Below are 23,737 nucleotides of genomic sequence, written 5' to 3'. Positions count from 1 at the left end.
TGTTCTTTGCAGAGGCTTTTAATTTCATCTATTGCCATCATTTGCTCTTGACCCACAGAAGGGTTTTTTTTCCCCCCTAAAGAGCAACCTTCACCTCTCTGCCTGGCGCTCATTAGAACTGGAGAGGGGGTAATTTACACAGTCATCAGTTTAAGCCACAGCATTGAACTAGGCATCATTAAAGTGTAGCTGGTTTACATTGGATGAGGTTTAAACATGTTTGCAATCAACCTTCAAGACACAGGCCAAAGCAAACGTTTTTACACTAGCCTGCTTGAAATTGGTTACTAAGCTAATAAAATCCACTAACACATAAGACCAACGGAGGCTAAAAATAAAAGGGCATCACTCCACTTTTACATAGGTATATAATACCTGCAATGTTTGTTTTCAAACACACTTTCCCTTGACAAATCTATGTTAAACATACCGAAAATTTGGGAAGTACACACACACACACACACACACACACACATAAGTGGCCTTAGGGCCCTAGATCAGCTAAATGGTAAAACAACTACAGTGGCAAAATAGTAAACATTTCCCAGGGGTAGGAGCCTCTTGTTAAATAATATTATTCAAACTGTAACTGGCAAGATGCTTTAGATCATTTAAGACAGCTCTGAAAGATTTGGATAAAGGTCATTTTCCTTGTGCCCAGCTAAATAAACGTGAATGGCTCCACAATGGGATTCTTGCCTTTCAGTATTCTGTCATACATTTTTCTTTTTGCACTTATGGGAATAATTGGCTAAGCATTGTTTCCTGCCTGGGAGGCAGTCTATTAAATGTGTTTGTTTTCTTCTAATGCTTCTGGTCTTTTACGTAAGTAAGGATTTTAGGCAGTTTTCTCTGGACATTCGCTGTTGATTGTCACACACTGCAAACACTTTTTCTTTAAGGTTCCTGGTGAGGACAGATCATTTTGAAGTTACGTTATCTGGCTTCACTGTGCCTGTGTTTTGACCCTAATCTTTTTTTTTTTTTTTTCCCTCCTCCTTGCATTGATACAGCTGGCCTCTCGCTGTTCACAGCTGAATGGTGAAATCAATGCCTGGTCTGAAAAAATGCAGATGAAAGCCATACTGATCACATGCAGTCATTTCCCGTCATTTTATCAGACCCGGTCGGCTATTCTTGAAATCAATGTTTGTTCATCAGACATAAATACTGGTTTATGTCTAATTAGGAAATTAAAGCATTTTTCTTTTTTTTTTTTTTTTTTTTTTTTTTTTTAGGAACAGATTTGCTATAAAAAGTAAAATGTGGTTTGAGAAATATTAGTGAAGATGACTATCTGTGGCTGAAGGCATTACAATTAAATTGAATCATTATGGTGTGTTTGTAGCTCACAGCACATATCTGATGTTTCTGTAGTGTATGGCAATCTGTTATCAGTTATGGTGGAGTACATTTTTACAGCATTTGGGTCTCATTTCTCTGTGTTATGTAATATTTTATTGCTTGTCTTCATTAAAGTGGTTATAGCTAACAAACTAAAGCTCACTTGTCATATTCCTTCAATAGCTATATAGGCCAAAAAAATTAATAAAATAAATACATAAATAAATACATATATGCCGTGCCTATAGAAAGTCTACACTCCTTTGAACATTTCTCACATTTTGTTGTGTCAGTGCCTCAGAGTTTCATGCATTTAAAAGAGGATTGGTTTTCCACATATCTACACACCATACTTCACACTGTTAAGGGGCAAAAAGTTTTTATTGAGAAAAAAAGTGTATATTAAAAATACAAAACTGAAAGATCATAATTGGATAAGTCACCACCCCCCTGAGTTAATACTTAGTGGAAGCACCTTTAGCAGCAATTACAGCTGTGAGTCTGTTGGGATAGGTCTCTACCAACTGCACACCTAGATTTGGCAATATTTTACCATTCTTTACAAAACTGTTCAAGCTTTGTCAAGATCCTTGGGGAGCGTTGATGGACAGCAATTTTCAAGTCATGCCACAAATTTTCGATTGGATTTAGATCTGGGCTCTGACTGGGCCACTCAAGGACATTTACCTTTTTGTTCCTTAGCCACTCCAGCTTTGGCTGGGTGCTTTGGGTCGTAGTCATGCTGAAAGGTGAACTTCCATCCAAGTTTCAGCTTTCTTGCAGAGGGCAGCAGGTTTTCCTCAAGGACTTCTCTGTGCTTTGCTCCATTCATTTTCCCTTCTATCCTAACATGTGCCCCTGTCCCTTTGATGCGCTGTGTTGGATTTGGGCCAAACATAAAGCTTTGCGTTTAGGCCAGAAAGTTCAATTTTTGTTTCGTCAGACCACAAAACTTTTTACCACATGGCTACAGAATCTCCTGAGTGTTTTTTGCATACTTTAGATGGGATTCAAGGTGGGCTTTCTTGTTTAATGGCTTCCTTCTTGCCACCCTCCCATATAGGCCAGATTTGTGGAGTGCTTGGGATATTGTTGTCACATGCACACTTTGATCAGTCTTGGCCATAAAAGCCTGCAGCTCTTGCAAAGTTGCCATTGACCTCTTGGTAGCCTCTCTGATCAGTCTCCCTCTTGCTCGGTCATTCGGTTTGGAAGGACGACCTGATCTAGGCAGGGTCTTGGTGGTGCCATACACCTTCCACTTCTTAATAATCGTCTTGACCGTACTCCAAGGGATCTGTGCCTTTCAACAACTTTGTCCTGAAGTTCTTTTGAAAGCACCTTGGTGCTCTTGGTTGGGGGTTGGACACTTAACCAACCAAGCTATTTCAGTTTTTATTTTTAATTAATTTTCTACAAATTTCTAGGGTATTTTTTTCACTTGGAAGTCATGGGATGTGTGTGTATATATATATATATATATATATATATATATATATATATATATATATATATATATATATATATATATATATATATAATTAAATGCATTTTAATTTCACAAAATAAGGCAAAAAAAGGTGAAAATTTTGAAGACTTTCTATAGGCACTGTTCTATAGGCACTGTGTGTGTATATTTTATGTGCGTGTGTGTGTTAAAACTGATTTGTTTTCTTTGAGGTAGTATATTACACTTGCAATGTTTTGTTTATTTCCACCAGTGACCCTTGCACTAGTAAAATGACCCAGGAGATGCTAATATAACACACTACTTTATATTAAGACATGCAGAATGAGAGCTTTATTTAACATAGTATTGAAACAGGTATATTTTTTTAAATATGTATTTTGCTGTGAAGTGTAGTTCTTTTAAAAACCGCATATGTGAGATATGTCTCGTACAAATAAGATGCATGGCTATGTAACCCTTTTTAAAGCTTTACTGAACTGGAGGGATGTTCCAAAAGTGACGTCATTGCTCAACACTTAAACTATCCATCCCATCTGAAGGTCAGAATGCAGTTTATTTTAATGATCTAAAAGCTGCTCTGAAGTTGTCTTTCTTCTGTAGGTTTTTTTTTTTTTAGTGATGCTAATTAGGAGGTCATTAGATCCCCAGGGAGACACATCAGCTGTATATAATATGGAGTTAAAGGGTGGCAGTATTTAGATCTGACGCTATTTAGATACTTGAGATATACCACACTGTTGCGTGTTTCTTTGTGTATACAAGGCCTTACTTTTTGCAACAGATAAATGTGCATAGTGATTTACAGGGACTATAATGTAGGCATAAACTTGGTGACTTTAATAACTGATAACTGTAGATCTGTTCTGTGAACAGTCAGTGAGATAAAATCTTAAACCATTGTGAGTGATGGTGTTTAACTGGAGCGTGCAGCAATGCAGGAGGCAGCTACAGTGACTACTAGCAATGTTATGAAAGCCAAGCGATGTTCAGATGTTCTGTAGTGCTGCGAAGAGATTTCTCATTTAGGACAATGGAACAGCTGCTTTAGATACTGCTGTGGAGCGGTACAGTGTTCTTTCCTTCCCCCTTCAGGTGGTGTTCTGGGAGAAAGCTGGGCGCTGGAAAGATCATAGAACTACAGTGACGTTGATGAAAAACAGCCCTTTCCCTTTTTAAATAGTTCCTTCTTTGATTACAGGCATTTATTATAATTATCTAGAGATTAGTCTGGCAATGTAGAATTCTGTAATGGAACCATTTAAAAGGAATATGATGGTACTTTATTGAATTTTTCAAGCGGTAGAGGAAAGATAATGCAGTTCTTTCGTGCGACCTTGCTTAGACATATGAATTCAGTAGTTTGACTGAGAGGTTTGCCGTGCTGTAATAGCTGGTTTGGCTGAAGTGGTTTCTGTCACTACCTTAAAATGCAGGAATGTATACAAATGAAAAAGCTGTACAAATAGCTAATGCAATGTCTTGTATTTAGGAGGATATTTATCTTGGGAAGATATTGACGTGTTCCAAATATTTTGGAAAACCCGTTTAGTGAATATGCCCACTTTTAGTTGTTTCCCGTTTGTCAGTGTGTAATTGATATTTAGGTAAAGTTAAATATGTTGATGATACATGTGCTTTGTGGCCTCTGTGATTTCATGTTACATTTGAAGGAAACTGGTTGAATAGCGAAAAGTGCAATTGATTAATATTTCAGACAAGTAACACTCAAGGCTAAGCACTATCAATTAAGAGTACCCAGTGCAACAGGGCTTTTATGCCACACTGAAAATCTGAAAATAGTTTAATAATTGATTTGGCAGTTTAAGAGCACAGGGATAATATTAAACATTGGGGCAATTTCCATGGAAAAAGAGAAATAAGTCTCCCATTTTTCTCACTCTTGTTTTGGTAGTACTTTCGACTTATAACCGGGCTATTTCAGAGCACTCCCGTGCGGAGTCTGCTGGTGACGTGATGGTCTTTGTCGACCAGTGGACTCTAAATGGTGTGCTGTGTATCATCCTTTTTCGTGCTTTTAAATGTCTAATTTACAGTCCTTTTTCAGCTGTTTTTTTTTTCTTTAAAGTCAGTTTGATGTCCGTCCTTGTTAGCATCCTCCTTGTCGAGGATGCTAAGATGAATTTTAAATAAGACTACTCATAATAATGAATACCTAAATCCAAATTTCACAGGGACATCTGCAACTGTGTTGTGTCTTACAGCAAGCTAATTTTAAGCTGTCTTCTTGAACAAATTAGAGATACCAATAGCTTTTTCTTCTTTTTCATGTTTTCATTATTCAAAAACAAATCTTCCTCAATGAATTTGGTTTAAGAGATTTTACTTTAGCAGTGGGTGGACTCTAAAGCCTGGTGGTGTCGATAGCATGTAGCTATAATAAAGCCACTGGCTATGCCAATTCCCAGCTATGCTAATTTAATACATAGGGGTAGAAGCGTGACTTTTCTGTTCTTGGTAGGTACCCATGATAGATACCACTTAAGGCTAGTGTGCAGTGTAGTGCATCTTATAGCTAAGGTACAGAAAAGTCTAAGCTTAAAGCAGTTGGCTTTCCGATCACCAAACACGAAGATAACAAAAGTGTAAAAGCATGAACACAGTTTTTTATTTTATTTGTAGTAGATTCAGTATATTTTTATAACGCTGCTTATAAAGTAACCAAACTATAAAGGACTAGAATTTTATGAGTCAAATAGCAATAAATCACAAAAAAAAAAAAAAAAAAAATAGTGAATGAAGAGGTATCTAAACCCCAATTTACTGTACCCTTATGTTTGACTATTTGGTCAAAGAAACTAGCCATGGCTACTCCCAGCAGATATTAAAGGATTGCTTGGTGGTATAGCCTTTACGTATAGTAGAAAGTTGTTCAAGGTTACATTACAAATGGGACTTGCAGTGCTGAAGTCTTGAAAGAATAATGGACGACTTGCAGATATTTCCATGCAAAAGTTTTTGGTCAATTGTATGTTGTTTTAGTGTGAGAAGACGATTTACACACCCCTTAAAGTTGTACAATGACGTAGAAGCGCACTATAGTGTGATATGTGCTTGTCACATAAATAATGACTGTGGAGAGAGAGTAACAACTTTCTAAGCTGCATGGAAACCCGGCCATTGCTTGCTAAAGTGTAGGGAAGAAAGAGAGCAGTCATGATACAGGCGAGGATGGGAAAAAAAGGGTGAGAGGAGATGAAATTAACTTTGTCTGCACAACGACACAACATCCCACCTTTTCCTTACAATACCAGCATACAGTTTATAAAAACACATTTTCTATTGTAGCCGTGCACTAGTGGAAATAGGAAAAAAATTAATAGTTTCTGTGGAAACTGTTATTTAGGCTGTAGATTTTTAATGTGTGTTATTCTTTTCCAACAATTAATACTGCTGAAAACTGTTATTTCATGATCCTGAAGACCAACTAATAAATCCATCCTAATAGATGTAATTTGAGTGAAAATGGCAATTTCAGCTTGTGGTCTTTATTAAGCAGGACTTGAGATATGAAAGAGAGCACTTAAAACAGAGCCTTTCAGGCACGAAACACCCCCAGGGTCAAAGTTCCTGCTGTAGGAGTCAAGTATGCATTATTTTACACATGCTGCGTGGTGCGCCCTTTTAAAAGGAACTTGTGTTGAATTAAGGCCAGTACCTCAGTGTGTGGATTAAGCACAAGCAGTTTTGAATGCCTGTTGTTGTGAAAGTGGAAGCAGAATGGCCCGGAGGATGGTATTCAGAACTGGGGTTCACACACACACATCCCTTTTTGACTTCCTAATTCATCAAAAATTACCTTGGTGTACTCTGGGAGAGTAGCTGCTGGAGACAAACGCTTCAATATTTTATTTGCATGGGAATGAATAGAAGTATGAGGTTTTTGTTGCCTGACTGTCGGAGAAACCGTGAAATGTGCATTATGAGACTGATATTCACGATGATATAGACAGCACTGTGCCAATTAAGAGGAACCCAATGCAAATGTCAAGTAAATATTTATTTTAATGGATTACATCAGATGAAAGTAGCTTGTGCTGATTCTGTTCTGGTCTATGGCTTTCAAATGTTACTTTATTCTGCAAAGGCGTCTGTGGAACTCTCTATGTATATTGAGTAAGCAATGTAGGGGAGGGTTAGAGGGCAAGGCAAATAACAAACTGAAGTGAACATATTTAAATGCACATTAAACATTTTCTGTATTTATCATGAAGCACTTTAAAACGAAGAGTAGCAATAAATGAAAACGGAGAGTCCTTTACTCACGGTTTTGGTTATCAGTGTTAGCAAATTAGCTTTTAAAATGCAGTTTGAAATCCATTTCAGTGATTGATGGGCAATGCCACTAATACATTTTGTCTGCTTTCCGTGAGGCTTGACTTCCACATTTTTTGTCACTGTGTACGATTGGTAAGTAGAATGTGAAAGTCAGGAGAGCTAATTATTCCTACAGATTGCCACGCTGATGAATAGTCTGTCATTGGTGAGCTATGAAGAGCATGATTTATTGGGTTTTGAAATTCAATGTGGACCGTTACAGATATTCCAAAATAATCACCTCTAATGCTCAGAAAAATAATGGGGTATTAAATATATTATAAACCCCTTAAACAATCAGCACATAAAATTCATTTTTTAGCATCCAAATAATATTTTTCAGTTTGCCAAGATTTCCTAATGTATTGACTGATTGCTGTATAGAGTTGAAAGCCAGGTTGGCTTTGAAAAAAAGATGTTCTGTTAAGTTTGCTTTCTGTTCTCATTTAACTTGCCTTTTATGAAGTAAAGAACGTACAAAAACGGTTGACAAAACCCCGATGTTGCATGAATGCTACCTTTGTGTTTTAATAGCCCACAGTGTAAATGTTATTTTAACAGAGCTGCAATTTTGAAATGTTATACCTGTGCATTAGCGATAAAGGTCAACAAAGCAGCACATTGATTTTTATGTTTAATCCGATGAGGGTTGACATACTTGGATCTCCTATTCCTCCGCGGCACCAAATCTTTAATCATTTAATTGATGGCGACTGAAAGAACCAAGAAAACCTGCACTTGTGTATGAAGAGGTCCCAATCTTAAAAACACCAGTGTTGCTTCGTAATCAAAAATAGGCTTTTACTTTTCTGTTACTGATATAGAGCATGATGCAAAAAATATGGTGATTTATTCAATTATACATTGGGCACCAGTGCCCCAATCTGGTAGATAATATAATTTTGCTTCATTTTCACTTTCCTCATTGTCCGTTGCTTACTAGGATTCCACCTGAGTTTCACACTTACATTCTAGGTTTAAGACCTGTGGCAGGAACTTGACTTCACCTGAGTCAAAGTGAAAATAATGCCTGAGAACATTCTTACCAGCGTTCTCCTTGGCCAACATGTTTTTCTCTGTTTCCATCCAGCCATAGAAGGTGTTTCCCATAGTTTCCAATACAGCTGTGTGGTCATGCAGGGTCTTAGACCCAAACACTTACATAACCTTGCATCCGTTCTGTCTACAAACTAGCTTAAAATTAAGTTTAGGTACATTATTAGCATTCTAAGTATTATACACAGATATACTTGCATCCAAGTACATAGGGTTACTTAAAATATGAAACCGCTACCATTCAAACCTCTACATAGCGAGCGAAATGCTATTCTAAAGTAATCCGATATATTTATTTTACCACCAGCATAAGGTGAAAGTAATAGGTTCCAGACGCATGTATGGTTAGCTTTGACTTGATTGGGAAAGGAGGGCCAAAGCTGTGGTAAAACTTGTTAACACAGAGCGAACAGCATGTGCGAGGCTGGACTATCTCAGTGCCACATTTAACTTGACCCAGTGCAGGAGTAAAGCCTTGGGGCAATCGTATTAGAAATGAAAAGCTTTCCAGCCATTGTGTGCTGCACATTATAATAACCTTAATGTCAGACGTCTGTCATGCTGCCTGTTTTTAGCGGTTTCCATGTGGCTCTCTAACCTCTGTGTTTCACAGCAGGACCACCCTTTGCTTTATGCATGTTAATGATGTCTATTTGGGGACTGAACAAATTGGACAGTGTTGACCACAAAAGAGAATATGGTAGTGTATATCGGTTTAATTGAAAGCTCCAAAATCCTCACTTTTGTGTACTGTCACATATTGAACCATGCAATATCTTATTTTATATAACATGTTAAAAAGGAACACACACTAAACTCAAAGGCATTGTTTCATAATGAAGAAAAATGTTGATTGTGACATCAGAATGGGATTTTCTTAAAGGTTATTCAATATCCATGATGAATGTAAAATGTCACCACACGTTGTGTAAGTGGACAAAACTAAGAGGATACGCAAGCTATATATACTGCCCTGCAGTGTTGAAAGACTTTCCATTTGCTGTAGCTCATGGCTGTGGATCTGTTCTATTATAATCTCTTCATTATTCCACTGTCAGGTAATCTGAGTAAGACTAAAGAAACGTACAGTAGTGTCCAAGCTATTGATGAAATATCAGTTCAGTGGTTAAAACAATATTATTTTGAATCTGAAATATACTATTGCACTCAATTCCTTAAAGAATTTGCCATTCAGTTATTCCTCCCACGCTTGGTGGTGACAGTGGCTTTCATTTTACTGAGCACATACATACAGAGATGCACATTCACTCTCGATGGCTGTTAAACTGAAAATCAGCTATATCCCCTGTGAGCTGTGATAAGTCTCCAGAGACTGCTGGTTTCTGAATTTTGCTGATATGTTATTCAGGGAAACAGGAGGTAGCTTTTGTGATTTGATCCAGTATAACACTTTAATCTGTTTAGACTGACTGAATATTATGCTGGAACTGGGTACACAATAACATCCGTAACTGGTAGCTAAGGACTTAACTCTGCTGGGCATGTCAAATCTGTGCTTGGGATTCCTTCACATTTGTAAATGCCTCTTAAGGTATTAGTCGTTTGTGTTTAAGGAGAAGCTGTTTTATGGGTTTCTTTTGTCTGAATCTTGATGTTTCCTGAATTGTAAAAATATAAAATGGGATAGCAGTATGCAAACATGTTGGATAAAAACTGGTATTTCATACAGTGTGTTGTCCTGCATGTGTACAAGCCAACTACTCAATGTAGGTTCACAGACATATGCTTCCTGTCCTGCCCTGTGCTGTTTCCAGAAGAACATTAATGTTTGTTGTACCATGTTTATCAACTGAAACTGTGGACATAGTAGAAAATGGTAGAAATGGAAGTGGGACTAGGCAATGATGAGATGAGCAGTAATGAAATTAGTAAAGATATTCTTTCTTCATTTTTGCAGTTTTTGCACAGAACATAATGTACCCTGTGGTTGAATAATGAAATTGCAGTTTCCTTTTTTAATAGATTTTTAAATTATTATTTTTTTTTTTTTTTTTACTTTAACTACAACAGGGATTCAAAGAGGTATTTAAAGCAATACTACTCCGTAACAAAGAGAACAAGTAGAGGTAATAAGCTACCTGGACTGGGTGGGTATTAGATATCAGAGTTGTCTGAAGAACTTCTTCTTCTTCTTCTTCTTCACTTTGTGTCCTTTTCTGTTTTGGTCATCACATCTTGAAGTTTAAAACACTCATAGTCTCCGAGTGGATGTAAGAATTAAGTTAGTGGATGGTAGTACTATCATTTTAAGGTCAATGCACACAATATTTATTGTTCCAAGATAATTGGAAAATCAGGTGTAGCCCAGGGGGGTCTGCCAGACTTTCTTGGAATCAGTGCATGAAGGTGCAAAGCAAAATAAATTCCTGGGAGATTTCTTCCAAATATATTTAACGACATGGAACAACAATGCTTGTGAACTAATATAATGACAGGAATATACATTTTTATAATCCTAATCATTATATTTAACTAAAAAAAAAGCTTAATACGTTTACTTTTATTATGAGAAAAATATCAGTATTAATAAAAAATATTTATGAACATAGTTCCAAAACACCAACTTTGGCATTAGCGTTTATCACTAAATATTCCCCCACCACTGATCTCTCTATCTCGGTGTTACCCTCGACCCCTCTCTCTCCTACTCGCAGCACATCTCTTCTTTGGCACGCTCCTGTTGCTTCTTCCTCAGCAACCTATGCAGAATTCTCCCCATCCTCACTGACTACTCCACTCAGCTGCTAGTTCAGGCCCTGGTAATATCCTGCCGTGACTACTGCAACTCCTTCTTAGCCAGCCTCCCTGCTTCCGCTATTCATCCGCTCCAGCTCATCCAAAACTCTGCTGCTCACCTTGTCTTTTCCATTCCTCATTCTCCCACGATGCTCCGCTCCCTCCACTGGCTCCTTATCGCCTCCTGCATCCATTTTGAAACTCTTATACTTGCCTATCGCTGTCTCAACCTTTCTTCGGCCTCATATCTCCAGACTATTATTTCCCCCTATACTCCCTCCCACCCCCTCCGCTCCTCAGATTAGCTACCCCCCCCCCCCCCCCCCCCCCCCCCCCCCCCCCCCCACCACAAACACCCATGGATATCAGGACTTCTGAGTCCCTGACAAACTTCAGGCGCCTCCTCAAGACACACCAGCAACTGTAAACCACATAACCCTTTGCTGGACTATATGGCACCCAGTTGTATCAGTACTTGCATCACCCCTTTATTTGCACTTAACTGGTCCACACTTTGCTGTATCCTACTACTGCTCTCAATTATAACTATTTTTGTGTCTTGTAGTTGATTTTACTCTTAAAGGTAACTGTATTCACATTTCTTTTGTAATTGCTCTTAATTGAAATGTATCCATGTATTGTACTTGCTACTTGCTCTTAATGGAATTTACTCTTATGAGCAAATATTTTTACAATAAATGTAACTGCTCTTAGTTAATATCACTCTCAAGTGTAATTATTCACTGTATTTGTCTTATTTGAATTTGGTCTTAATTACTACTGACTTTATTGTATTTTATAACTCCTCTTCTCTGTAATGTGATATAGCAAGTTAATCATGCAAGTAAAAACCTAATTATTTCATATTTTGTCTTCTCTTGTAAATGCTCTGCTTTTAGACATATGTTTGTTTCTTTACGTAGATTTGGTTGAGGTCTTTCCAACCCAGCCTTTTTTTAAACACAAAAAGGTTTAAACCTTTGAAATGTCTCCAAGCTGAAGAACACTTGAAAAGGGAAGCACTTTGTAACCTGATGTTGGCCCATTTTACTTAAAGGTTTGCGTTAACTGCAAGCAATAAAAGGATCCAAGTTCTTTGCAATAATAATTTACAAAGATGGTTACCACATGCTGAAATTTATTTTGAGCTGTAATTCAATGTTATTAATAATTAATAAAAATGCTAATTTCTTTTGGTTATTCGGGGGGGGGGGGGCTAGGGAATAATTTCAATGAATATTTCAACATGTTATTTTAATCATGGTTCCACATGTGCAAGTGGGGCAGTATTTTATAGTTCCAGGTTTCATCTGCAGAGAAACCCTGGTCATTAAACTGCCTGCTGTTTGCATTGAGGTTCTCGCGTTTGATTTACTAGCCTTGTTAAAAACACAGTAAAAAGAAAGCAAGCTGTGCCATTTATACTTGTAATTTGATGCTGTATTTGTTAATGGTCTTGCTATGATTTATGTCTTGAGCAGTTGGTACTGCCTTGTGAAAGAGGCTTGGCTGAACAGCTTAATGCTGTGATGGTGTTAAATAAATGACAGAATTTGTTTGATTACCGTAGTATGCTAAATAAAATACTGTGTAACCCACCCACTGTTATGAGAGTTAAATAAGGGATAATGAGTAATATGTTTATCTTTAAAGACATCCCATGCTGAGCTATGCCTCCTAACGTGTGTGTTATGTCTTTTTGCAGCCCACTGCATGATTTTTGGCGCCTCGACTACTGGGAAGATGACCTGAGGAGGAGACGGCGTTTTGTGCGCAATGCCTTTGGGTCCACCCACCCGGAAGTCATGCTGAAAGCAGTGGAGGATTATGGTTAGTGAGCAGCCTTTGCATTTCTGCTAAATAGATTGATTTTAATTCTGCACATTTCCCTGCCATAGATTAAGTAGCAACAATACATCATTGTAGGAAAATCTGTGTGTGTGTGTGTGTGGGTGTACTGCACTACAAAATGTTCTGAGGTGTCAGTACTCTATCGGGGTTTCCAAACGTTTTTATTGGCGACCCAAATGAACAGAGGAATAATGAACCCGCAACCCAAAATTATTCACTATTCGGTATTTTAACTTAAATACTTAACCAATCAAAAAGCGACATTCCATTTATTTGTAACTACACTACACTTTATAAGCATTCAGGCTTTGATAGTTTAACAGGTTGCTAAAATGTTTGCTTTCATCAAATTAATTATGAGTACAAAATTGTTTTAACTTAACATTTACAATTGTATTGCAACATACTGAATACCAGTTTTAATTTCCAATGCAAACATTCTGACAGCCTATCAAAGATGAAGCTAGCCACTACTGACACTTTCCAATCTGTAACATATTTCTTTCAGAATAAGATAACTATGAGTACTCATGTTTAGTGATTGTATTTCTTACATTAATATTGTTTTTCTGCTGACAGACCTGTGCAATGTGATGTTTAGTTGTGATATGTTTTCATAAGTCAGTGTTTTTCTTGCCCAATGGCAATGCCTTCCCCCTCCCCTGATATAACAATTCATAGCTGTAGTGCTTTTCATGTCTTGTATTTGATGGGCTAAAAGAATTGTAGGTAATTCTATTTGCAAATTCACTATTTGGCAACATCAGTTAAAAAAAAAAAAAAAAAAAACAAGTTATTTTCCTAACTTTCGTTAGAGAGAAGAATCCAAGGAAGTACTGTTTTAACTGTTTTAATACTGGTAATTTCTTATTCTTTTTAATAGTTTTAGGTATATTTAAACAGCTTGTTGAGTGGTAACAACACACTGGATACTGAAGTGCAGCAACGTTCCACTTCCAGCATGAATGTGACAGCGTGCCTTGTTCAACCTTGACCTCTGTACAACTGAAGCAGTTTATTTATGTACATTTAAAGCAACATTGTCTGCTTTGATGATTATGTATGATAATTGTATTGGTTTGGTTTTCAAACAAACAAAAAAAAAAAGCCTTGCATGTTTTTTGCCCCGCCCCAAGTGTAAAACTAAAACTTCTCGGACAGCACAGAGACAATCTGTATTTTCCGCTGCAAACGGATTCCTAGGGTCCCTGTTCATGACGATTAAGAGTTTAACTGAGTGCATGTCATGTATGTATTCGATATGTTTGATTGCTCTCGGAGCAGTGTGGGTACACACAGACTGAATGGCCTGCCCTGCCATATGTCCACAGAGACTTGTCCCAGGAGAAAGTGTTACAGCGTTTCAATAGATCAGGCCATAGCAGGATTGACAAACTCTATTTAAAGTAAAGCCTTATAAATCAGTGTTTAATCATGGCATCATACAGTCTCAGCAGTCTGATCAGTCTTAGCACTACTATCAGCAGTCTTACCAGTCCCAGCAGTAGCAGCACCAGTCTTACCAGTCCCAGCAGTGTCAGCACCAGTCTCACCAGTCCCAGCAGTGTCAGCACCAGTCTTACCAGTCCCAGCAGTGTCAGCACCAGTCTTACCAGTCCCAGCAGTGTCAGCACCAGTCTTACCAGTCCCAGCAGTGTCAGCACCAGTCTTACCAGTTCCAGCAGTGTCAGCACCAGTCTTACCAGTCCCAGCAGTGTCAGCACCAGTCTTACCAGTCCAGCAGTGTCAGCACCAGTCTTACCAGTCCCAGCAGTGTCAGCACCAGTCTTACCAGTCCCAGCAGTGTCAGCACCAGTCTTACCAGTCCCAGCAGTGTCAGCACCAGTCTTACCAGTCCCAGCAGTGTCAGCACCAGTCTTACCAGTCCCAGCAGTGTCAGCACCAGTCTTACCAGTCCCAGCAGTGTCAGCACCAGTCTTACCAGTCCCAACAGTGTCAGCACCAGTCTTACCAGTTCCAGCAGTGTCAGCACCAGTCTTACCAGTCCCAGCAGTGTCAGCACCAGTCTTACCAGTCCCAGCAGTGTCAGCACCAGTCTTACCAGTCCCAGCCAGTCCCAGCAGTGTCAGCACCAGTCTTCAGCACCACCCAGTGTCTTACCAGTCCCAGCAGTGTCAGCACCAGTCTTACCAGTTCCAGCAGTGTCAGCACCAGTCTTTACCAGCACCAGTCTTACCAGTTCCAGCAGTGTCAGCACCAGTCTTACCAGTCCCAGCAGTGTCAGCACCAGTCTTACCAGTCCCAGCAGTAGCAGCACCAGTCTTACCAGTCCCAGCAGTGTCAGCACCAGTCTTACCAGTCCCAGCAGTGTCAGCACCAGTCTTACCAGTTCCAGCAGTGTCAGCAGTGTCAGCAGTAGTCTTACCAGTTCCAGCAGTGTCAGCACCAGTCTTACCAGTTCCAGCAGTGTCAGCACCAGTCTTACCAGTCCCAGCAGTAGCAGCACCAGTCTTACCAGTCCCAGCAGTAGCAGCACCAGTCTTACCAGTTCCAGCAGTAGCAGCACCAGTGCTACCAGTTCCAGCAGTAGCAGCACCAGTCCTACCAGTTCCAGTTGTAGCATCAGTGTCACCACTTATTCATATTTATAAGTTATATTCTTCTTGTCCTTTTAATATCACATATTTCTAACAGTGTGAATAGAGTCATTTTAGGTTGGTGGTGTTTTTGCTGGGAGATTTGTTTAAAAGTGTCATGAAATTGCAAACATCATCCAAGGTCACTGGGTAAAAAGAGTTAGCGACTTATATTGCTTTGATGTAGATTTGCCTCAGTATAAATCTATTCCAAGCTATGCCCTGTATATATAATATAGGTGTACAAATTTCCTCACTGGAATCATTCGCTTTTTTAATACTTTAAAACATTCGGATATGACTGATCATGAATATGTTGCATTGCTTTGAATCAGTTTCAATGCTGTTTTCCATGCCCCATGTGATTTCTAATCCTGTGACATAGCACTTAGAATACAGTAGTGACCTTACTGAAAATGCGTGGCAATTAAAGTGTATTATATAGCCATTGATCCTTTGGAAAATGAACAGCCAATTATTTAGCAGCTGACCCTTTCAAAAAGACTATGCAACCATTCATGCTTTGTGACTTTTCTTAATACTTCCCTTATACTCATTTCAAGTATATGGAACTGAAGTGACGGTGTCAGGATTTAACTAGGAACCAGATAAGAATGTTCACTACAAAATAACATTCACTAATAAAATAAAAAAAAAAAAAAAAAAAACATTTTATATTTAAATTACAAAGGAGGTGCTTATCCCAATCAGACTGAATTATATCATCTTGAGACCTGTAAGGTCTTGCAAAAATGCATTCAAGTCAATATAGTTCTTCTAAATCACCCTTTTTCTAGGATTCATATTTAAAAAAACATTGATTTACACGGATGACCGAAGCACTATGTCTTTACTATTTAAAATGGCTTACAGAAAACAAACTGCTTATCAGTATTTGTTTTGTTTTTTTTTGTTTTTTTTGGTGGGAACATTGAACATTATCTTTTACTTTGTATGGATTTGCTTGTCGCTTGTGTCAAAATCCATCTGATTGAGAACTTGAAGACCATGTGCCTCTTGGTGATTCTAATGAGCTGAATAATGTATGTGGTTGCCATGTGAAAAGGATTTGGTTTATTCTTATGTTACATTCACAGTCTGATGCTGAAAAGTGATTGAGGGCAGATCTTTGCTTTCAAAGTGGCTCTGTACTTGCAAGTGGAAATATTTTGGATCTTGTATGCAAGTACTGCAATGTAATTATAGAGCAAACCCTCCCAGTGTTGTCATGAACTGTACATTTAGTTGACGATGGTGGCCATACTAAATAGAGTATGTGTTTGTTAAAACCAAACCTTTAACATAAAAAACGAAAAAGTAGAGAGGTCACCAGTGAAAATGTGATGGGCTCAACTTTGCTCCCTGTGGACAATTTTCAATTAGTCACAACTAGCCGTCTCTATTGATTATTAATAATAATAATAATAATAATAATAATAATAATAATAATATTTATTTTGTATAGCGCCTTTCATTAAAATAAATCCCAAAGCGCTTTAAATTAAAAAAAAACATAAAATACATAAAAATACATAAAAAATACAATATAAAATATGCAGTGCAATAAGCCAATGTATAAAAATGAGTCTTGAGGCTCGATTTAAACATAGACACAAACTCTGAGTCCCTGATAGACCTTGGAAGGGAGCTCCAAAGACAAGGGGACAAAGAGCAAAAGGCACGATCTCCCATAGTTCGTAATTTTATTCCTGGCACGGAAAGGAGATCGTTTTAGCTGACCGCAAGTTGCGTTGGGGAATGTAGCAGCAAAGCAGATCCTTGATGCAAGATGGACCCAGGCTATTCAAGGTTTTGAATATCAGCAGCAAGATATTAAAGTCAATTCTATATTTAACTGGTAACCAGTGGAGATGCTAAAATTGGTGTTATATATGGGCATGCTTTCTTTTTCTTGTTAAAACTCGAGCAGCAGATTTTGAACATTAGTGGAAACACCCACAAACAAGTCATTACAGTAGTCAAATTGTTGATGAAGTGAAGGCATGTGTGGCAGAGCAAAGCTCTGCCCTTTAAATTGGCAGGGATGGGGTTAACTTCCCCTACCTGCCTGGGTTTATTATGTTCAGGTGGCTGGGGTTGATTAGTTGATTAGGTTGATTAACGATCAATCAGCGCCCAGCCACCTGATATAAAAGGAGGCCTCTGCTTCTCATTTGGAGAGAGGGAGCTGAGGAAGCAGGTTGGGTTTTTTTGGTTGTTTGGAAAGTTTGAATCCAGTGAAGGCATTGCCCAGCCTGGAAATTGTTATTTTTGTAAGTTTTGCTTTTTGTCTTTCTTTGTGTTTAAATTGCTTTGTTTTGGCCCTTGTGCCCTTTCATTTTTGTGTTTATTTATAACAAAATAGTTATTTTTTTGAACTGCAGTCTGTCTCTGGGCCTCTTTCCACTTGCCAGCCTGCCACAGCATGTATCGGTTTCAATGATTGACAAAGATGATCTAAGGTTAGCAATGAAAAAAAGATACTCTACAGATATTTCTAACGTGGGCTTCAAAAGACAACACAGAGTCAAGTTTAATACCTAGATTTTTAACTTCAGACGTAGGACTAATCTCAAGTTCATCAATGACAAAACTAAAACTACCAGCTTTACACAGCTGGTGCAGAGAACACAATAGCATGAGCTCTAATTGCAGAAATTTCTGCTGCATCCAAGTTTTAATTTCAGTCAAGGAGAGAAACAGCTAAAACAGGATCAGGTTTAGTCATCAGCGTAGCAATGAAAACTAATGCCATGACGACAAATTATTTGACCGAGAGGGATCTTATAGATACTGAATAAAAAAGGTCCCAGGACAGAGCCCTGAGGGACACCAGCAGTAACTAAGCTAACATCAGACCTATAGCCACCTATGGTAAGAAATAGTCTTCTGTTAAACAGGTAGGACTTGAATCACTGAAGAGCAGTGCCACAAACACCAATATAGTTCTCTAAACGATGTCAAAGAACATCATGATTAAGAGTGACATTCAAAAGACTGGCACGACATATATTAAGATCAAATAAATGTAAAAACCTCCTGAATAATCATTACTTGTTCATCCTTGTTTAGAAACGTGCATTTTGTCAAGGCTTGGGGATCTGCATTGCTGGAAAAGCAATAAATCAAGGTCAAATACATGTGCAAAAGAGTGTAAACCATGCAAATGTATCATAAAACATTTTTAAACAAATGTATGGAGAGTACAGTTACCGTACAGATGTAAGTAAATATTTAGCATTTTCAAGCTGGTAAAGCTGCACCAGGAGAGAAACAATTGCTATAAAAATCATTAGTGCTTCTTGATTAAAATGGACACAGTCCCTCATTGTGTAACATATCACAGTTCTCCTTTCATCAGCAAGATCACTTTGATTGCATTCAACACCACTCTGAGGTATTTAAAGCTCATTTTTCTTTTAAACAAAGAAATGAATATAAGGTTTGCTTTCCAAGCTGGATGTATATCCTCATTTACATTAGCTTTGGTGTGCATTGTTCTACTTACAGTGACTGTCAAGCACCATTTGGAGTTTCTCTGTATACCGGAGGATGGCGAGCTGGGTTTCCAGATCTTTTTGTGGCTGCAATCAAAGGCATCAAGTTAAATGGGTTTGATCAGGCTTTGCACTAAAGGGCAGGCAGATCCAGCACAGCACAAACACAGAGTCACAGTGGCAAAATTAATTTGGCAGAAAATAATAAGATATGCTGAGAAAGGCAGATGAGAGTGTTTCTGAGCTACTCAGAGATGGGGCTTGCTCTACACCTGATTTATCTAAGCATGTGCAACCATCCAGATATGACCTTGAAAAGTGAAATTGGGTTCCAGAGATAATCTCGTACTTGATCATTTCTGACTACCGAATACAAGAATATTAGTGTATGATATGGCTTTCGGCTTAACAGCATTCGCTTTGGGAACAAATCCTGTAAAAGTTTACTATCCCAGAAGAAAGGCGTGGAAATAAACTCTATAGCAGGCCTTATAAAAAAATATATATATATCATTCCATGCTGGGTAAAAGTTATTCAATAATTAGGTTTGAGGCAAGTAGTCATTGGGCTGGTTTTACTTGAGGGAAAAAAAACTGTTGTTTTTTAATTTACAGATCTACAACACACAGTCCAACAATCAAAACCTTAAAAATAACAACATTCTGGTGACAGTCATGTTCAGTTTTATACACTGTTAACATTATTAGCATTAGCTATAGTTTAGATTTTTTTATTTATTTTTTGCTCTTAATCAGAAACTGACAGTCCAATACAGTATAATTGTCATCTTAAACTACATCATTATATATTCTTATCATCAAACTCCAAGAAGGCATTATGGATCTAAAACAGGGGACATTAAACCTAAATTAGGAAATAAAACAGTACTGTTGTGAACTCCTAGAAATCACTGTCATGAGTTGATCACTGTCCAGATATTTTAAATGCTATGAGCTAAAATTACTTTTAAGTGAAGTCTGTGTCATTTGAAAAGTTGCAATAAAGAAACATTTAGCTACTGTACCTTTTAGAAGTGAAACAGACTGTATAAGTGTGTTTCTTAGATTATGCATAGTTTAACAGCATGTTTTTAAAACTGCAGATTTTTAGATTACAGGTTTCAAAGCTTATACAATGAGCCCACTAAAGGTCATAGAGCTATTGATTTAGTAAGTTTAGTAGGGTTTATTTGTGTGTAATTTAATTGTGGTTTGTCTGTTTAATAATGAATAAAGGTTAATTAGAATTCAGTTTCTATACCCTGCCGTCTAAATTCGCTTTTTGGTTCCTTCAAAAGCGCTGTCTATTAGTAGACCTGTCAGCATAAAATGTGCATTCTATTTCCTCCCTCTTCCTTTAATAACCTTTTCTGTTACTTGGAGGCAGTTCACATAATCAGAGTATATTGTCAGCTTGTTGGAATTGGGCAAGCATGAAATGGAAGTCACATTAATATTGATCCAAGTCTTTAACTGCAGTGTTTTTACTTACAAGTGTCCTTGCTGTCCCATTTCTGGTGAACAGGTACTCGCTAATGTATTATATTCAATGGCCCTTATGGACATGACATTATTACACATTGTGTCATGTGTGTGGGTCTATGTATATATAGATAGATAGATAGATGTTGGTAAACAAAATTGTTTATGTGTATGGGCAGTATTACTCTTCAGTAATTACACAGCAGGTATTTTATTTATTTGGAACCGAGTGTGGTTTGGTTTCATGGCTACAGAGTAAGCTCCAAATAAACATTGTTCCTCGCTGGTGACTCAACTGGATCATATTGTAGGAATTTGGTTTGTTTGTTTTAAAATTAAGAAAAGAAGATTGAAAAATAAAATCAGAGTTATTTGCTCAGTCCAATTAAAATAACTGTATTTTGCATTTTATTGCTTGAAATTTTGCTGGGTAGATTGTGGAGAAAAAAATGTGCCCCTGAATATAGAATGTTAACCCAACCAGACAAAATTAACAACATAGAAACAAATGTGTACTGTAAATTGTACAAAGGATAGTCAAAATATATATTGTGGTTTTAATCACCCCATATTTACTTCTGATTTTCGGAGAAATAATACAATGTCAATGGTTTTCTTACAAGGAAGGTAAAAACATACATAGTAAATACATTTTTGCTTGTGCCGTATAGTAGCTGTACTATGTGCCACGTATTGAAAAGCTTTACCCAAGTCTGTACTAAATAAAATACATAATTATTCAATGACTAATTTAATGCTGTTGGCTGGTATATTGTGGTGCAAGTTTATCGTCAGCTTTCCCTTGATTTTTATTTTATTGCATTCTGCATGTGCAGTTAAGCTGGTAAGGAAAGACTCAGGTCACGTGCCTTCTGAATTCATGTCTATGCTTTATCCACTGAGGTTTGTGTTTGGCTAAAAGGGAATTTCAGTACTGCAAATATATCTTAAATGATGTGGTTGTACTGTAGTTGAAGTAAGAGTGTGGGGGGGGGGGGGTTTCTCTAAAAGCTGCAGCAGAGAGAGTGAAACGTCATTGCTATAGAGAGAACACCCAGTCGGCTACTGCTGAATTCCAGATGTTGCCAGTATCAGGACTTCCTGTCAGTATATTTAGGTAGGAGCTGGATGAAGTTGTCCGTACGGTCTGCCAGGGCAAAGCAGAGATAAATGAAAACACACTTCTGTTTTGACTGGGGGGCTTGTAGAAAAACCATTAAATGCACTGTATGCCTTAACTTTGAGTTTAGTCAGGCTTTGCTTTTCAAAGAATAATACAAAATCCAACCGTTTTTTTTTTGTTTTGTTTTGTTTTGTTTGTTGTTTAATATAATTGTATATCAAACTTTCCCTCATTGAACATTTCATGCATCAGCTGTGGTACTGTACATGCATTTGTTCACTTGAAAACTTTGCTTTTCATAATTCTTTAATCTACAGCTCTATTCTGTTACATTATAGTATTAATTATCACCTTTGAGTTGAATTTATATTGTACTGCATTTAGAAAAATCTGACCATGAAGTCAATAACCATGGTGTTTTAATCTAATACTGGAAAGAAAAGACTTTTGATGAATATAGAAGAAAATTACACTACAGTAGTAACTGTCCCCATGTATGTTCAACCAGTACAAAATGCAATAAATCAGGGCTATTATTATAATAAAGAAAAGAGGTCACTTATCCCTGGAGACCTGTTCATCAGCTACCACCACGTCCAAAGGCTTTTAAGGTGATTTGAAATAAGAGTTAAAGTGACATTTTTTTAAAGCCAAAATAGCTGAGCGTTAACAGAAAACCAGTCTGCTACTTAGAATCCAAGCAAGTCAGAACTGTACTTTAAAAGCATCTTAGCCCAGGTATAACCCATTTAACATGTCGTAAACACTGCTGCTTGAAACAGAGTAACCAGATTGCTCTGTTCCACGCTGAGATGAGAATGGCTAACATGGTTTGCATGTCACACCTGTGTCGTGCTGTTGGTGTTGGCACGTGATGCTGCACGTTCTTTTTTTTTTGTTTGTTTGTTTTTAAGTGTGTTGGAGAAATAGAAGTGAAGCTGTAAAATAAGGGCAAATAGAAAAAAAAAAGTTAAGCACAATAATAATATACCACATAATATATAAATATCAAAATCTGATTTGAAACAGGCTTTTCTATAAGAGTGGTGAAATCTTATGAATAGTTGGCACTCCCTCACACATTCTTACACTAAGCATGCATAGACCTATATTAACACCCAAAGTAGAGTTTGGTAACCTTTTTGCTTGTAACCCTTCTCCTGAATGTACATTCCACGCTACTTAAGTTGTCTCTGGATGCATGATATATGTGTGCGTGCATTATGTGTTAAAAATGACGTACAGTAGATTTTAATCACCGTGTTTATGTTAAAAGATTAAGCGTAAACCCTTGAGGGTTACTCGTTTACTTGTTTAATGATTCCTATATCAATAACCTGGCATGTTGTAATGTAGGATGTGATAACAAAATACAGTCCCGGTGTCGTCAAAGAAATCATGTTACTGTGTGTTTATATACAATGTACAGTGCAAGTAACATACAGCTGTGGCTAAAGGTTTTGCTTCACCTTATAGAATTAACTAATCTTGTTTCATAAAGTCGAGTGAAACCTGCTGAATAATATTACGTTAGCCTATTGAATGGCATACCCCTTTGCATACTTAACAAAAAACTGACAAAAATTTGACATTTAGAAATTTAACATGAAATACTGTACTAATATTAAGGCTTCCGGTAGACTCTTGCAAAATCATTTTGTAGTTTCTTTGATTACATGATTTTAAATAAAAGATCAAAATTATGTTCAATCCTAAAATTCTAGGGGATGCTACACTTTTGGCCATAGCTGTAGTATATACTGTACCTATCATTAAAAGAGCAAAGATATTTTAAATGCCACCATCTCCTGGGTGTTTGTTTGCTTTCTTACAGTCTGGCGCTAGAGAAACATCTTTCTTTATGATAACGTAGTACAATTTATTGTGGGTTGAAACTAAATGGTCTTTGATTCACATTCCAAAGAGATAATTACCTCAAGCACTTCAAATTTGCGCATGAACTGTTTATATGGTGGTGAATCTAGGGGACTATTGGAAGTAATGACTTTGCCCTCCTAGACTCCTGACCTTAATTCAATAGATAATTTGCTGTAATGTTGCATTTAAGGCAGCCCTGCATTGTATCAATCAAGGAACTCTCCAGGATTGGGCCATCAGTGTAATTTTGTGTACTGACTCCATGGAAGAAGAAGAAAAAAATGTAACTACAAAATATTCTCTAAGACTGTTTGGTGGGTCCAGACACATTTTAACACAAAATCAT

At 37.5% G+C, this 23,737-nt stretch overlaps 1 protein-coding gene across 1 annotated transcript in view; it reads left to right on the top strand.

Annotated features, from left to right (window-relative positions):
- Positions 1 to 23,737, top strand: part of nbeaa (neurobeachin a) — a 270,715-nt gene that overhangs the window by 176,023 nt on the left and 70,955 nt on the right. Inside the window, exon 31 of the mRNA XM_041260057.1 lies at positions 12,669 to 12,793. Within this exon, the coding sequence (XP_041115991.1) occupies positions 12,669 to 12,793 (125 nt within the window). The remainder of the gene's footprint in view (positions 1 to 12,668; positions 12,794 to 23,737) is intronic.

This window comes from Polyodon spathula, chromosome 9 (assembly GCF_017654505.1).
Source record: "Polyodon spathula isolate WHYD16114869_AA chromosome 9, ASM1765450v1, whole genome shotgun sequence".
NCBI lineage: Eukaryota > Metazoa > Chordata > Actinopteri > Acipenseriformes > Polyodontidae > Polyodon > Polyodon spathula.
The sequence above is the reverse complement of the archived record's forward strand: the minus strand, read 5'-3'. Positions and strand labels throughout refer to the sequence as shown.